The sequence below is a fragment of the Brassica oleracea genome, chromosome C9, assembly GCF_000695525.1.
Source record: "Brassica oleracea var. oleracea cultivar TO1000 chromosome C9, BOL, whole genome shotgun sequence".
NCBI lineage: Eukaryota > Viridiplantae > Streptophyta > Magnoliopsida > Brassicales > Brassicaceae > Brassica > Brassica oleracea.
In genome coordinates this window covers 7,163,434-7,176,956 of record NC_027756.1, presented here as the reverse complement: position 1 = coordinate 7,176,956, position 13,523 = coordinate 7,163,434, and the positions used below count along the sequence as shown (strand labels likewise).

At 34.1% G+C, this 13,523-nt stretch overlaps 3 protein-coding genes across 3 annotated transcripts in view; 1 reads left to right on the top strand and 2 right to left on the bottom strand.

Annotated features, from left to right (window-relative positions):
- Positions 1-288, bottom strand: part of LOC106316807 (histone deacetylase 6-like) — a 1,171-nt gene extending 883 nt beyond the window's left edge. Inside the window, 2 exon segments of the mRNA XM_013754675.1 lie at positions 2-97; positions 179-288. Coding sequence (XP_013610129.1) covers positions 2-97; positions 179-220 — 138 coding nt within the window. The 5' untranslated portion in view covers positions 221-288.
- A 4,558-nt stretch (positions 289-4,846) lies between these two features.
- On the top strand, positions 4,847-7,685 carry LOC106316812 (BTB/POZ domain-containing protein NPY2). The gene is made up of 4 exons (XM_013754678.1): positions 4,847-4,908; positions 5,113-5,182; positions 5,268-6,449; positions 6,997-7,685. The coding sequence occupies exons 1-4, from the start codon at positions 4,847-4,849 to the stop codon at positions 7,570-7,572; spliced, it is 1,890 nt and encodes a 629-aa protein (XP_013610132.1). The 3' UTR covers positions 7,573-7,685.
- Positions 7,686-12,438: 4,753 nt separating this feature from the next.
- LOC106314226 lies at positions 12,439-12,783 on the bottom strand. Its single transcript, XM_013752139.1, has one exon. It carries the CDS (start codon positions 12,781-12,783, stop codon positions 12,439-12,441), a length of 345 nt encoding a protein of 114 aa, XP_013607593.1.
- Positions 12,784-13,523: the final 740 nt, after the last annotated feature.

The following is a 13,523-nucleotide window of genomic DNA, read 5'->3' as shown; positions in this document are numbered from 1 at the left end:
CGGGAGAAAGGGAATTCAAGTGATCGCAAGATGTTCGGGCTTCGACCCAACCCGACCCGGCTCCGAGAATCCAGTCTTGGGTTTCATCTGCAACTTCCTGCGAAAGAGAGATTGATTGAGAGGAAAACGACAGAGATCTGGAAACGATATCGGAAGATTAAGGGAGATTAGGGTTTACCGGCTGAGAAGATGAGGAGGAGGAAGGTCCTACGTTCGACATCGGATGAAAGCAACGCCGAGAATATCTAAACGCACTGGGGATGATTTCGGGCACCGTTTTGACTTTTGACTTTCGACTTTCTTTTTTTTTTTGTTCACGTATTTATACTTTTTCGTGGAAATTTGTGAAAAATATTAAATAGAAATAGAAAATAATTCTTTTTTTTTTGTCAAAGAGTATTAAATAAGAATAGAAAATAATTCCTTTTTGTCAAAGAAATAAAATAATTCACCTTCCAAAAAATTAGAAAAAAATAATTTTACATTTATAAAACTCAAAAAAAAATATCTGAGAGAATTTCAATTCTACCACAAATTTGATATAATTTTCAAATTTACTTTTTATAAAACTCATTTTCATAAATATCATAAAGTTGTGATAAAAAGACTAACTAATCTTACAAATGACTAATCTTCCAAATCATTTGTAAATATTAAAAATAATTTATAAAAATATTTATGTAAGCTTATAAACTCAACCTCACCTCTAAATACTTAATCATGAACCATAATCACTAAATCTTAAATTTAAGTGTTAAAATATTTTAGATTTAGTGTATTTTTGAATAATGGTATCCGTATTTTAATGGTTCATTTCAAAATAACATAATTGTGGTTATTGTTGAAAAAATGACATTGATTTACTAATTTAAAAGTCAAACCATATAAAAAGGGTCAAAATGGAGATTTCTTAACTAAGTTTTATAAATATAAAATAATCTTACTATTATAATTTTTGAGTTACTTTTTGGTTTCAAAACAATAGTATTCCACACTCCTATATGTGAATCTTTATATATTATTTTTCTTTTAATTTTTTGAATAATAAAAAAATTTTTATTTAAATTATTTCATTTAGTTAATCAATATTATTAAAAAGGCACAATTTGGACGTAACCTTAGTATACCATATTATATTACCAAAATTGGATCCTTGTATTAAATTATTAATTATGCACTCTAATAAATTTTTAACAACTTACTAATTCAATTAGATATTTCAAATATAAAATAACCAAGAAAATATTTGCACAATTTGTTTTTAAGATTGCAAACTAATAAAAAGCCTATTATATATTTTTAAAACTACATTTCGTTATATATATTAAAACTTTATTAATATTTAAAGAACTAAATGATTTCATAATTATTAGACATTAATACTAATTTAAATTTCAATTTATATACACAGTAAAACTATAAATATTAAATATATAATTTAATAATTATTAGATATTAAATCAAATAATTAATATAACTAAATCACTTAATTAATTAGTTAATTTGTAAATATAAAAGTAATTTAAAGTTATATACACACAAAGTAACAAATATTTCGACATTTTACAATATACTGTAATTTATAAATAAAAAAGTAAATATTATATCAGTTAAAATTAACTATTATTTATATAATAAATTTTTAGAAAATAGATATTATATTAAGATAAATATATTTTTACTTGATAAAAACATAATATGCAAATTAACTAATCTTTATATTACTTTATAATATAGTGCAACAGGTTGCAATTGATATTTTTACGATTGTATGTTTTATACATTATTTCATCAATCATGCAATATTCTAATCAAATACAAGATTATTTAAACAAAGACATTAAATCATTTATATTAAAAAATTATAAAAATGAAATTTAATCAACGTGAGACATGTTAAAGATGTGTTACTCTGTTTCAATTTTAATTTGTTAAAGATAAATTAAAACAAATAAAAAATGAAATATTCTAAACAAATAGAATATTTAAAAATAAATAAAATTTTATATCAACACAATTTAATGTAAAAATATTTTACATTACACAACCAAATACCTTAGATCACCTTTAATCTTACCGACACTCTTTGCAAATCAAAGAAAGTATAACTTTTACATTACACAACCAAATACCTTAGATCACCTTTAATCTTTTCCATGAATTTTATTTTGAAAGTAGTTTTTTAATTAAGAAGATGTTTCTTTTAATGGTTATAATTATATCCATTTATAGTAGTTTTTCAAACATATATTTTATTTAATTACAGTTTTCTTATAAATTTATACGCTTTAAACAAACAGATTTTAACATTTTATGCCATTAGAGATTTTTGAATGATTTCCTTCATTTATCTCTTATATGTTACAAATTTTATGGGGATCTTATTTGAATCTCTCCAAACCGAGAAAAGGATTTCGAGCACGGATCTGATGAAAACATGTCAGATTTTAAAGATCATCAAACGTAGAATAACGGTTATGGTTGTTTTTTCCTTGGTCATATAAAATCATTAATAGATGCATGCAATTTGGAGCCCCTTATTTATCAAAAATGATGTATTAGTATTTTTTTTATGTCATGAAGAAACATTAACATCTTTTGAAAACAATGATAAAAGGAACATTAAACTAATTTTTTCATCGACAAGGATTAACTCAATAGAGGTTCTAGATTTTTACAAATTCCATTTGTTGATAATCTTGACACGAATTTTCTGAGTCTCACTGGATGGTTCTCGCAAGGTCACCAGAACATAGTATGAGACATTATTTTGTGACAATCGACATTGTTATGTATAAGAGAGAGTTAACCGATTATGTTCTACGTGAGAGGAAGATGTATACATAAGTATTTGACTGGTTAACCAAATGATCATAAGAATATATTCAAAAATATATTGGTATTACTATGTTTGAAATTTTTTGTTTAATATAGTTCAAAAAGTATTATGTTTGACTATAGTATTGTATGTACCATAATTGGTTATATTTAAATTAATGGTTAAACTATTTTATGGTATAAATTTAGCATTTTGTCTTTCACATAGACGATATACTTGTATTATGAATAAAAGAATTTTGGTGAAAAAAATATAAGAAACGTAGTTTCTTGAAACAATCTCAAAACTGAGTATCACATTTTATGTGGTTATCAATCAAATATCATTCTTTTACAACATAATTTATCGTGTACCATACTTTACTCTTCAAACCTAAACCTTATACCCTAAAAACTAATAATTACATGTCTGCATACCTAAAATCCAAACACTAAACCCTAAATAGGTAATATTTTGACTCATAGTAGAAGGAGTTTCATATGGAATTAATGTATGATTTCGAAATCATAGTATATAAGGAAGCTCAACTGAATTAGACCGAACCACAATTGTGTATCTAAACCATATATGTTGCATAGACAGTATATGTAACTGAAACACTTAATGAAACGATATATATGTATATGTTTAGAATATGCATCAAACTTTATAATGTGATATCAAACAAAATGATTGACATGTATATGTGTAGAATATACATCAAATTTTATAATATGATATTAAACCAAATGAATTCAAAAGCATAATAAGTTAGCAATTTTTGGTTAGGATAACCACATAATTTAACACGAATCGAAATTGAAATTATGGTAATTAAGAACGGTTTAATTAAATTAATTTCATATTAGTCATGTCAGCAAGTTTTGAGAGCCTAATCCTAGGTGAAATTCAGTCACATTTAAGTCATAAATACATGTTACCTTTGTCATGTGAATAGTCTCTTTCGATTGGTTCATTATTGTTTATATTGAAATCTCATTGATCTGATTAAATGTGTTCCGTTAATTAGGGTTCTTCAGCCTAAAGTAGTTTAACTTTGTGAAATTTTCTTGTAAATTCTCAGATTTAGTTGTTTGGTCAACTTAAAATAGATCAGAGCACCTGTAATTTGCAGTTTTATGCTTTCATTATTCTTTCATATGTTTAACTTCCAGGAAAAATATTAAAAGGAGAAAGGACAAACAAATAAAAGATTCTTCTTGTCTACCGTTGTGGTGGTTTTCTTCTACTGATATCAAGATGCTGTTTTTACCTGTTTTTAAATCTGCAGCTTCCCAAACTTCTACGGTTTGAATAAACTAATACTATAACCATGTGATTCAAAGTTGGACCTTGAGACTTGAAGAAACACAACACAGATTAAAAATCCATTATTTTAATTCTAATCTTAAGCTGCATTACATTAGTTACAATTAATTAAACAAAGTACAATAAGTCATTAAGAGGATGGATCTTGATTCTTGATTCTTGATTCGGATTTGCACTTGGGACACTTTGCTACGGTATTGTCCCCTTCGTTTGCATTGTTTGGCCGCGCTTCACGGCCATTTGCTGGTCTACAAGGAAGCAATTTGCTTCTCTGATTCGCTCTTCCATTGAAAAGAGAACCTTTTATTTGTTTGATTATTATACAAGTTAACAATTTAATAAAGAGGAAAGAAAAGTTGCATCATGTTGTTAATCTAATTGGTTTTAGAGTCAGTTCTCTGCATTTGAGGCTTTTCTTTTCTTTCTTTTGGCTTTTTTTTTCTCCTTTCTCTGTGTGTGTGCTTTTAGATCTCCAAGGGAAGAAGTTAAGTTAGTTGCATAAAAGGAACAATCTGGTCCCCACCCTCAGTTCTTGGAACATCTTTATTTCCATTTTAAGGGGAACGGTTTTGGTTATGGTTAAACTAATTTGGATGAAGTGGACGTTGTGATTCTTGAGGCTTTTCTTGCTCTTTCTTCTGTTCTGAAAGCAATTGATTTTTAGCTCTTCAAGAGTTTTTTTTTCCTAGGGGAAGAAAAATGAAGTTCATGAAAATTGGGTCGAAGCCAGATTCGATTAAAACTGATGGGAATAATGTCAGGTAATATCCAAATCTTTATCAGGTTTGTATTTTTTTTTCCCCAGCTACTGCGGTGATCTATACTTGTTCTTGTTCTCGTTCTGTTAGTTTTGATGTCTTGTAGAGAGAACATAAACGCTTGCATTTTTTGTTCCTTGCATATCAAAAACAGAGTAGCCATAGTTGATTATCGCTGAGTTTAGATGTTTATTTTATCTAACGCAGGTACGTAGAAAATGAACTGGCTAGTGACATTACTATCAATGTTGACGGATCGAGATTTTGTTTGCATAAGGTATGTAAATTTTCCCTCCATATGACTTATGTCCACAAGTGTTGGCTTGAGCTTTTGATGATTTTTTTTGTTTTATCCTCTGCAGTTTCCTCTTCTGTCTAAATCTGCATGCTTGCAAAAGTTGCTCTCAAGCACAGACAAAAACAACGCCGATGAGGTTGATATCTCTGGTATACCCGGCGGACCAACTGCCTTCGAGACGTGCGCTAAGTTCTGTTACGGCATGACAGTAACCCTAAGTGCCTACAACGTTGTGGCTACAAGATGTGCAGCTGAGTACTTAGGGATGCACGAGACGGCCGAGAAAGGAAACTTGATCTACAAGATCGATGTGTTTCTAAACTCGAGCCTCTTCCGTAGCTGGAAAGACTCCATCATTGTTCTTCAAACAACTAAAACGTTCTCACCGCTCTCCGAGGACCTCAAACTTGTTAGCCTCTGCATTGACGCCATAGCGAGCAAGGCCTGCGTCAATGTATCCCACGTCGAATGGTCTTACACTTACAACAGAAAGAAACTGGCTGAAGAAAACAACGGTGCGGATCAAGTCAGGGCTCGGGAAGTTCCACATGATTGGTGGGTCGAGGATCTGTGCGAGCTTGAGATTGAGTTTTACAAGAGGGTTATAATGAACATCAAATCGAAAGGTGTACTTGGCGGAGAAGTTATCGGAGAAGCTTTGAAAGCTTATGGATATAGAAGATTATCTGGTTTTAACAAAGGCGTGATGGAACAGGGAGATTTGGTGAAGCATAAGACCGTTATAGAGACGCTTGTTTGGTTGTTACCATCTGAAAAAGACAGCGTCTCTTGCGGTTTCTTGCTGAAACTGTTGAAAGCAGTCACTATGTTAAACTCCGGAGAGACGGTGAAGGAACAGCTTGTAAGAAGAATAGGACAGCAGCTCGAACAAGCTTCTGTCGCGGAACTCTTGATAAAATCTCATCAAGAAAACGAAACATCATTGTACGATGTGGACTTAGTGAAGAAGATAGTTGTTGAATTCATGGCAAGAGATCAAAACAGTGAGATAGAGGTTGAAGATGATGAAGAAGGATTCGAAGTCCAAGAGGTAAAGAAATTTCCTGGGATTTTATCCGAAGCTTCAAAGCTGATGGTGGTGAAACTGATAGATGGCTACCTTACTGAGATTGCTAAAGATCCAAATCTTCCTGCATCTAAATTCATCGATCTTGCTGAAAGTGTTTCTAGCATCTCCAGGCCTGCACATGATGGGCTCTACCGTGCTATTGACATGTATCTTAAGGTACCAGGATCAATCAAAAAATCTCTTTCTCAAATGTTGTTTTTGAAACCAGACTACTGCCTCGGTGGTTGGACCAGATTCGACCATGAACCGGTAACATAGCCGGGTTGAGTCTAAAAAGTGATTCGACCATGAACCGGTCAAGTAGTCGGATTGGATCCCAAAATTATTGAACTTTATAAAAAGTATTAAAACTATCAAAAATATATAAACTAACCATATGAACAAAAAATAGTTTAAATGTATAATGTTTTATATTTGATATTTTTTTAATTATAATTATCTATCATATTTACTAATTTTACTTTTAAATTTGTATATTTAAAAAGTATTGAACCAGATTATCGAATCATGCTTGACCTAGTCGAACCATATTGAACCGTGACCCAAATAATTATCTGATTCTGTTTCCAGCCCGGTTTTAAAAACATTGGACTTCTTACTAAACTTTCAAGAGGCAAATCTTAGTTTATCTCTCTGTTTTAGTTCTGTTATAGAAACTGAAACCAAACAAAACAGTTTGTGATCCGGTATGGGTTGGTTTCAGGAACATGCAGGAATCACAAAGGGAGAGAAGAAAAGGATGTGCAAGTTGATGGATTGCCGGAAACTGTCGGTGGAAGCGTGTATGCACGCCGTGCAAAACGACAGGCTTCCTCTACGTGTGGTGGTGCAAGTACTCTTCTTCGAACAAGTGAGAGCGTCTGCTTCGTCGGGAAGCAGCACACCTGATTTGCCCAAAGGCATAAGGGAGCTACGCAGCTGCGGGACATATGGGAGCTCAAGATCAGTGCCGACGGTTATGGAAGACGAATGGGACGCGGTGGCAACTGAAGAGGAAATGAGAGCATTGAAGAGCGAGATAGCCGCACTGAAGCTGCAGGAAGAGAGTGGACGTAAGAGCACGGATAGAGCGGCGGTGACGGCGATAAGCAGAGTGAAAAGTTTGATAATGTCAAGGAAGATGTTCGGGAAGAAGTTGCAGGGAAAAGGAGGAGGAGGAGAGAAGAACAATGGAGGTGGTGGCTCAGATTCGTCGGAGAGTCTTGGATCTGTAACTGAAGAGGCGGCTAAAACGGCAACGCCTTCGAGAAACTTGACTAGGAAGGTTTCTGTTTCTTGATGAATAAGGTCTTTACAAACATGTTTGAAAGGTTTTCCTTTAGATTTATATGAATCAACTGTAATTTCTTTGACTGTTTTGTTTGGTCTGTTTGCAAAAGAGATCCTTTATTATAAGAGATGCTATGTGGTTGCCAACGATTTCTGGATAAAGAAAATTTTTAAACTGAAATATAATGTAATATTTTTTATGTTTTGACAGATACAATATAGTTTTTTTCAAAAAACCATACATTTAACTATAAGATGAATAAATATTTAATGTTTTTACATACAAATTTTGACATTTATACTTTACTCATTTCTAAAACATAAGCCCAGAGAGGTTATCGGACTAATGATTTGGGTAGAGTTTGAGAATTTGAAAAGTTGATAGATTTTAGATGTTAAGGATTCTGCAGATATATGTATTCTTGATTTGTAAAATTCTATCATACTTTTTATAGCTTGTTATATATTTTCCTTGACTGTATTAAACCTTTTCTATTGTTATTTTTGTAAAATAAATATATGATATATTTAATAAGGATTTCCAAAATAGTTTTTCCAATATCGCATGTTTATTAGGGGATTTGCCAAAATAACTTAAAACTTGATTTTAAATGCAAAAATATATCACAAATGCAAAACTAATCCAAAAAGATTGTGAAATTTCAATCATCTCCTTGTAACCAAATAAAAAAATTGTATCACTTTTACGACTATAACTTTGCGAAGTCTTCTCAGGTTAGTGAAGTCGTCTATGAGAAGACTTCTCAATATTTAATATTTATGATGTAAACAATTCTAAATGATGTAAATTTAGATTTATTAAAATTGAATTGTTTTCAATATAGATGAGTGAATATATGTTGTAATTCATGATTGTTTTTTCTTTAGGGTTTGGTAACATATGTTGTAGTATTTTTTTTTTGTATTTTTGGGGTTATATTTTAGAATCTTTAAAAAGAAATTTAAAAAATTAAATTTAACATATAATGTATTTAGTTTTGTATACATTAAACACTTTATAAGTTGATCTTATGTTTAATGATGTGTTTGTTACTATTTAGTTAGTTATTTAATTTTAGGGTTTAGAAGACTGCCGACAAAAAAAAGACTTCTTGGTAAGTCTTCCGATGAAAATAAAAAACATGATTGGAATTTTTATCTCCGTATATAAAGAAAATCTACGTATTCTCTACCTTCCTCTCAAATGGCTGCAACAAAAATGTAATATTTCTCACTCTGAAATTCTACAACCTCTTTTTAATCTCTTTGAACTTGAAGACACTAAACTTTATATCAATTTCATTTTTTTGTTTGATGTCTTTCTCACTATTTTATCTTGGTTTTGTCTTTCTCACTATTTTATCTTGGTTTTGCAGGTTTTTCATTTCACGGTTTTCATCTTCCACTCTTTTAAAGGTAAATCTATAAATTGTATGCATTTTGTGTTTTATTTCTTAGATTTTAAAATGCTATATATATATTCATCCTAATGTGATTTTTTGTTTATTATTTAATAAAAAAATTGAATTTTTTTTCTGGTTTGAAGCCATTTTAACATTTTTGGATATGCATGTTTTTCAAATTTGAGGACAATATCGGACTTCAAAATTTATTAGCACATTTCTCAAGAAGACTTCTATAGTATATGTTTATTTTAATCGCAGTTATGTATACCATATTGGTAGTTTTATATCTGCAGAAATTCTAGACAAAACAAATGATCTAGATTTGCATAAGATAGTAATTGATAGTATGATGCATGGGCCATGTGAATCCGCAAATCCTCGTCAGGATTGTATGGCAAAAAGGAAATGTTCTAAAAAACCATGCTATGGTAACATCTATAGATGAAAAAGGTTTTCCATCTTATAAACGTCGAGACAATGACCGCTATGTCGAAAAGAATGGGTCAAATGGGATAATAAGTATGTTGTACCATATAACAAGGAACTTATTTATGAGTGGTGCATCCAAACTTGGGAAATAAAATATTTGTTCAAGTCAGTCACAAGGGTCTGGATTATGTATCAGCAGGAGGAAATGCCGAGAAAGATGAAATGGTTGATGAAATAAAATTCTATTTGGACTGCATGTATCATTTAAAATTATTCCTTATTATTTGGTGTTATTATTTGTCAAATCATATTATTTTTACCATGTCCTTGTTATTGTTTTAGGTATGTTTTTACATGTGAAGCTACATGGAGAATACTAACTTTTCCCACTCATTATTGTACTTTATCTGTAAAAATACTATGGTTTCATCTACTGAACCAAAAAAAATATATTCATGACGAAGAAGAACTTTTAGAAAGTATAGTTAGTTCATCATACAAATGTGAGTATATCTCAGTTTTTAGGGTGGTATGAAGTGTTTACATGAAGCAGAAGTAAGTTACCAGACTTGATAATTAAGATGCCAGACTTAAGAAGTAAACTGCAGACTTATAAGGTGTTATAAGGTTTTATAAGGATTAATATACCGAAGAGAAGAAGAAGAGAGAAGAAGACCATTGAAGATATTTTAAAACAATGAATATTTTATTGTATTGTGTACTGAGACAACTTGCCTTTAAATACTTGTATCCAGATCTACAATTAAATCAAGGAAACTATTCTCTCATTCTCTCTCTTACATTTTGAAATCTACATCTCTCTCGTACTTTCCCTTTCTCTCATGTTCTTCATTCTCCAGAAATAAACTCTCAATAATTCTCTAATTCTAACATGGTATCAGAGCAATAAGCTCTTGAACCTCACAAAAGCTTCCGCAAATTTCTTTATTTCTTTCTCAAATTATCTTCAAAATCTGTTGGATACATCCTTTTATCCACTGGTCCAAAGGTCTTTCAAAAGAGAAGAACCTCACCAGAACTCAAGATAGAGGAGTACCCTATTCTCTGGAACTCAAGAAAGCTTCAGCCATATCAGGAAAAGCTTCATCAAAGTCCAGTTTATCTCAAAATCAGTAGGAGCAATCTATTGTCCACTGGTCCATATCTCTTCATGAGGAAGAACTCCAACATAGTGTTGTTTCCAGAGTACAAGAAGGCTAAGGAACAACATAATAAGCGCAATATGCCAAGAAGAAGTGACTTGAATCAAGCTAGGAATGTAATCAAGGAGTTTGAGCATCCATCGATTCAAGGTCGAACCATGTATTCATCTGTCATTGGTGGTTCAAATGAAGAAGGAACATGGAGAAGTACTGATAGTGCAGCCAACACTGATGGTCCAGCAACCATGAGTGACCTACATTCCCTTATTCAAGCCTTTATCTCATCAAAGAAGGCTGGTACACACTCTCTTGACCTTAAACCTATCATTATAGATGAAATCAGCTAGTACATGTGCTTTCGAGCTCGTTCGTGGTTTGTACTCGATGTCGTATTCGCTGAGCTCGATTGCCCACTTTGCCAATCTTCCATATTGGCTTGGACTGTGGAGTACTGTCCTAGGGGTTGCGATGTCATGACTGTGATCGAATGCGACTGGAAGTAGGGTCTTAATTTTCGACTGGAGTACTGTCTGGTTTCGGCGTCGACCAATGATCTACTTACATAGTATATCGGTCTTTGTTCTCCGCTTTCTTCGCGGATTAGCACTTCGCTTACCGCGTGTTCGGAAGTTGCGACGTATAAAAAGAGGGTCTCTCATGTGACCGGTTTTGATAGTACGGACGGCTCGCTGATATATGCCTTAAGTTTTTTTTAGGGCGGAGTCGCATTCGGTGTTCCATTTGAACTTCTTATTTCCTTTCAATAGCTTGTAGAAAGGAAGGCATCTGTCGGTTGATCTGGAGATGAAACTGTTTAATGCAGCCATTTTGCCGGTGAGGCGTTGTACTTCTCGGATTGACCTCGGAGGTAGGGTATAAACGCCGCGATCTGTTTCGGGTTGGCTTTGATTCCCCTTTCAGTTACGAGGAACTCTACGGAGGCTACTCCAAAAGTGCATTTTGTTGGGTTCTGTTTCATTCCGAACTTGTTGAGAATGTTAAAGCACTCCTGGAGCTGGAGAACGTGGTCACTGGCTCTTGATGACTTTACTAGCATGTCATATATGTAAACTTCCATCGTTCTTCCGAGTTGCGTGGAGAACATCTTATTTACTAATCTTTGGTAAGTGGCTCTGGCGTTCTTTAATCCGAATGGCATCACTTTGTAGCAGTAGGTGCCCCGCTCGGTGATGAAGCTCGTTTTTTCTTGGTCGTCGGGGTTCATAAGGATCTGATTATAGCCGGAGAATGCATCCATGAAGGAAAGTAGTTCGTGTCCAGCTGTGGCTTCTACCAGACGGTCGATGTGTGGTAATGGGAAGCTATCTTTTGGGCATGCTTTGTTGTGGTCGGTGAAATCGATGCACACTCTCCATTTTCCATTTTTCTTTTTTACTACGACTGGATTTGCGAGCCAGTCAGGGTATTGGACTTCACGAATGGAACCGATTTTTAGAATCTTGTCCACCTCGTCGTTTACAGCCTTGGCTCGTTCGGGTCATAGCTTTCTTTGTTTATGTTTAACAGGCTTAAATGTAGGGTTGACGTTTAGGTCGTGGGAGGTGATACTGATGTCGATTCCGGGCATGTCTGCTGCAGACCATGCGAATGTTTTGATATTTTTCCTAAGGAAAAACAAAAGGTCGCGCCTGACTTCAGGAGGGAGATCGTTCCCGATGTTGACACCTTTTCCTGGGGAGCTTTCGTCTAGAGCGACGACGCTTGATAAGTCTTTGGCGGGGTCTTTTACCGTGAGATCACGGACGAGTGAGACGTTCACTCCTCGTGGGGGCATCTTCTGGAATCCGGTCATATAGCAGGCTTGGGATTGTTTCTGGCTCCCGCGTATGGTTTTTTCGCCGGTTGGTGATAAAAACTTCAAGCATTGGTGGTAAACCGAAGGACCGCCCTCATTTGATGTAGCCAGGGACGTCCTACGATGGCATCGAAGGGCATGAAATGATCAACTACGGTGAACCAAGTCTCTAGTTCGACGTCGTAAGTTCTGGTGGTTAGTGGCACGATCCCGAGTGATCGGGACGAATTTCCTTCGAAACTATTGAGGGGAGTCGTTTCGTGATCAATTACTGGGGTCAGTTGACTAATCGATCGTAGTGTCTTTTGTGAAACGACGTTGACGGCGCTTCCGGTGTCGACGAGAATCTTTGAGAAGATGGTGCCCGCAAGCTCCAACGTGATGACTAGAGCATCGTCGTGAGGCATGTCGAGCTTAGCGATTTCGTGTTCGTTGAAATTTATAGTCTCGACTTCGCGTATTATCTCTTCAGAAGGCGCGATGCCCGGCTCGTTAGTTGTTCGTCGCGAGGTATCGGATAGTTTGTCACTGAAGAGACAATCTCGTCTTTGGGGAGAGATGCTTTAATCCTTCGCGTCGTGGAGGATTTTCGATGACTTTGGTTTTCCCGATCTAGAGAGGTTGAGACTGATCGATTCGATGCAGTCGGATCCTGCGTGATTAGGATCCATAGTCGCGCTTAGGAAACTTAGATCGGTTTCTTAGCAAAAATGTTTTTCGTTTATCTTCCCCACATATAGCGCCAAAATGTATATCCTAAAATCTGCATTAAGTATTTGATAGTGATCGGGAGTTTAATCTAGGGAAGATAAATGATGTAGGCAACGATATCTTTAGAACACAACTATATAATCAGTTTCCAGTAGGAAAAAATGGACTTTATTGATGAATAAGATCGAATACAATGAGTTGAACAAGATCGAATGTTACAAACGAATTCGTTAAAAGAAAAGATCTAAAGATGGATGAAAACAAGGTCGAAGTATGGGTGTAGCTCTCTCTAGGGTTTTCAACGTGTCCTCTTCCTTATGCATCGATCTCTTCTTATAATCGGGCTGCTTTCCGCGATCTATGTTTCCTTGGACCAATCTTCTTCCTACTTCGTCGAAGTTGGGCTTCTTCCGTGGTCGCGTGGCCCAAGCCGTTC

What these genes read in the sequence shown, in the direction of transcription:
- LOC106316812 (XM_013754678.1), top strand. Translation starts at nt 4,847, where the DNA reads ATGAAGTTCATGAAAATTGGGTCGAAGCCAGATTCGATTAAAACTGAT. An exon ending in ACTGATGGGAATAATGTCAG is followed by an intron (nt 4,909 to 5,112) that starts GTAATATCCAAA and finishes TATCTAACGCAG; the next exon opens with GTACGTAGAAAATGAACTGG. An exon ending in CTATTGACATGTATCTTAAG is followed by an intron (nt 6,450 to 6,996) that starts GTACCAGGATCA and finishes GGTTGGTTTCAG; the next exon opens with GAACATGCAGGAATCACAAA.
- LOC106314226 (XM_013752139.1), bottom strand. Translation starts at nt 12,783, where the DNA reads ATGCCTCACGACGATGCTCTAGTCATCACGTTGGAGCTTGCGGGCACC.